Raw genomic sequence first — 2,500 nt, forward strand, 5'->3', positions numbered from 1 at the left:
CAACATACAATATTTCCATCTTCTGGGTTTTCCGTCTGTAAACCTCACTCTCTCATTGAAAAAACACTCTCCACCACCTTTTGTTTCAGCCTAAACCCCCTATCCCCCCTCCCCCCAAAACACATACACACACATGCAGCCCTTTCTTCCTGCTTCTCGACATCACAGCAGCGAGAGATCTCTCTGCCTCGCTTCCTGAGAGCCTAATGATGCGTAGACGAGACAAGCGGAACCCAGGGACCCGATGAAGCACCAATGCAGAGATGGAACGGCAGAAAGGAGATCGAGGTGAGGAGAGGATGAGAATACAGCACTACTGGCAGCCAGCGACAACATAAGAAATACATCAATCGCTGCTGGGCGAGATGCATGCTAACTATCATCATATTTTACATTACACTCTGCTTGATTATTGACATTAGAGCTGAATCTCTACTATTCTGTTTCTGTTGCTATCAGAGTTGGTTTCCCTCAGCTAGAGCAGTGTTATTACATCGGATGCTTGCATGGATTGCTAGCGGGAAAGGAAGGCACATTGAGGGGATAATAGAAGGTGAGAGGAGATGAGAGGAGAGGAGAGAAGAGGAGAGGATAGAAGAGGATAGGAGGGTAGGGCGAGGATGAGAGAAGAGAGGAGAGAAGAGGAGAGGAGAGGAGAGGAGGGTAGGGCGAGGATGAGAGAAGAGAGGAGGGGAGGATGAGAGAAGAGAGGAGGGGAGAGGAGAGGAGAGAAGAGGAGGGGGAGGGTGAGAGAAGAGAGGAGGGGAGAGGAGAGGAGAGAAGAGGAGGGGGAGGGTGAGAGAAGAGAGGAGAGAAGAGGAGAGGAGAGGAGAGGAGGGTAGGGCGAGGATGAGAGAAGAGAGGAGAGAAGAGGAGAGGAGAGGAGAGGAGAGAAGAGGAGAGGAGAGGAGAGGAGGGTAGGGCGAGGATGAGAGAAGAGAGGAGAGAAGAGGAGAGGAGAGGAGAGGAGAGGAGAGGAGAGGAGAGGAGAGGAGGGGGAGGGTGAGAGAAGAGAGGAGGGGAGAGGAGAGGAGAGAAGAGGAGGGGGAGGGTGAGAGAAGAGAGGAGGGGAGAGGAGAGGAGAGAAGAGGAGGGGGAGGGTGAGAGAAGGGAGGAGAGGAGAGGAGAGGAGAGAAGAGAAGAGAAGAGGAGGGTAAAGGGCGGATAAGAGAGGAAAGGGGAGGAGAGGAGGGGAAGGGGGAGGAAAGGAGAGGAGGGGATGGGAGAGAAGAGGAGGGGATGGGAGAGGAAAGGAGAGGAGAGGAGAGCAGAGGAGGGGATGGGAGAGGAAAGGAGAGGAGTTGTGAGGGGAGAAGAGGGGTAGAGAGGGGATGGGAGGGGAGAAAGGGAGGAAAGGAGAGGCGAGGAGGGGATGAGAGAGGAGAGGAGAGACAGCGCAGCAGAGAAGAGAAGAGGGCAGCAGATAATACCGTTCAATAGGGCACGACATTGTATTTGGGTGAACAGCGCTCCACCTGTTCCAAGCCCATTTCTCAAAATAACTCTTTTCCAAAACGTCCATGGCCAGTGTGCTTCTCCTTGACTCGTGTCAGTCCTAAAATGCATATCTCGTCCCAGAAAGCACTGCCTTCCCAGCGACCACAAAGGGTCCCTGACGTCCTCCCACAGAGTAACACTTTCTCCTGGTTCCACCATTTCCAATGGAGCACTCGCCTCCTCCTCATCTGCTCTCACTCCCTGATCCTCTCACGCTCCCCTCATTTGAACTGGACTCTTCACCAGATATTTCTCCTGGTTCCCTGCCCCTTTCAATTTGCCCTGCCGGCTGACACACAGAACGACAGGTCATGTTACCCCTGCATCTTTGAGGGGAAAAGTCAGCTGCAGAGAAATCACGTTCAGAATATCTTAGCAACCAATTGGTTATTTTTAGCTTTGTTTTATGTGTTTGTGTTATGTGTCAGGGTGTGTGTGTTCCTGTGTGTGTTATGTGTGAATGTGTGTGTGTGTGTGTGTGTGTGTGTGTGTGTGTGTGTGTGTGTGTGTGTGTGTGTGTGTGTGTGTGTGTGTGTGTGTGTGTGTGTGTGTGTGTGTGTGTGTGATTGTGTTGCGTGTGTGTATGTATGTGTGCGCATAGCATATATATATATTAGCAATTTACATGCGCATATGCTAACTGAGCGATCATGCATGCGTGATACGTGCATGTGTGTGTGTCCATTACAATTAGTGGCTAGTGCTGCATGTAATCACTTTAAAGCAGCCTCTAATGAAAGGCTCCACCAAAGGTAGCCCATCAACTTTCACAACATGATTTCCATAGTACACACCCTAATTAACATAGCATATTGGGAATCATGCATGGCCAAATATGCTAATCGACTCTGACTATGTCATATTTATTAATGTGCCGGAAACAACTCTTGCACACAAAAGCAGATAAGCTAGAGAAGATGAAAGTGCACTGCTAATTGAATCTGTATTTTTAATCTTATAAGAATAATACATGATGTATAAAATTGGTCGAAGATCTTGTGAG

The 2,500-nt window shown here is 49.6% G+C and overlaps 1 protein-coding gene across 1 annotated transcript in view; it reads right to left on the minus strand.

Moving 5' to 3' along the window:
* Window positions 1–2,500, minus strand: part of LOC132453730 (microtubule-associated serine/threonine-protein kinase 1-like) — a gene marked incomplete at its 5' end in the record, with an annotated part of 40,411 nt that overhangs the window by 36,238 nt on the left and 1,673 nt on the right. The window contains one exon of the mRNA XM_060046675.1: window positions 1,712–1,732. Coding sequence (XP_059902658.1) covers window positions 1,712–1,732 — 21 coding nt within the window. The remainder of the gene's footprint in view (window positions 1–1,711; window positions 1,733–2,500) is intronic.

This window comes from Gadus macrocephalus, chromosome 3 (genome assembly GCF_031168955.1).
Source record: "Gadus macrocephalus chromosome 3, ASM3116895v1".
NCBI classification, from domain to species: Eukaryota; Metazoa; Chordata; class Actinopteri; order Gadiformes; family Gadidae; genus Gadus; species Gadus macrocephalus.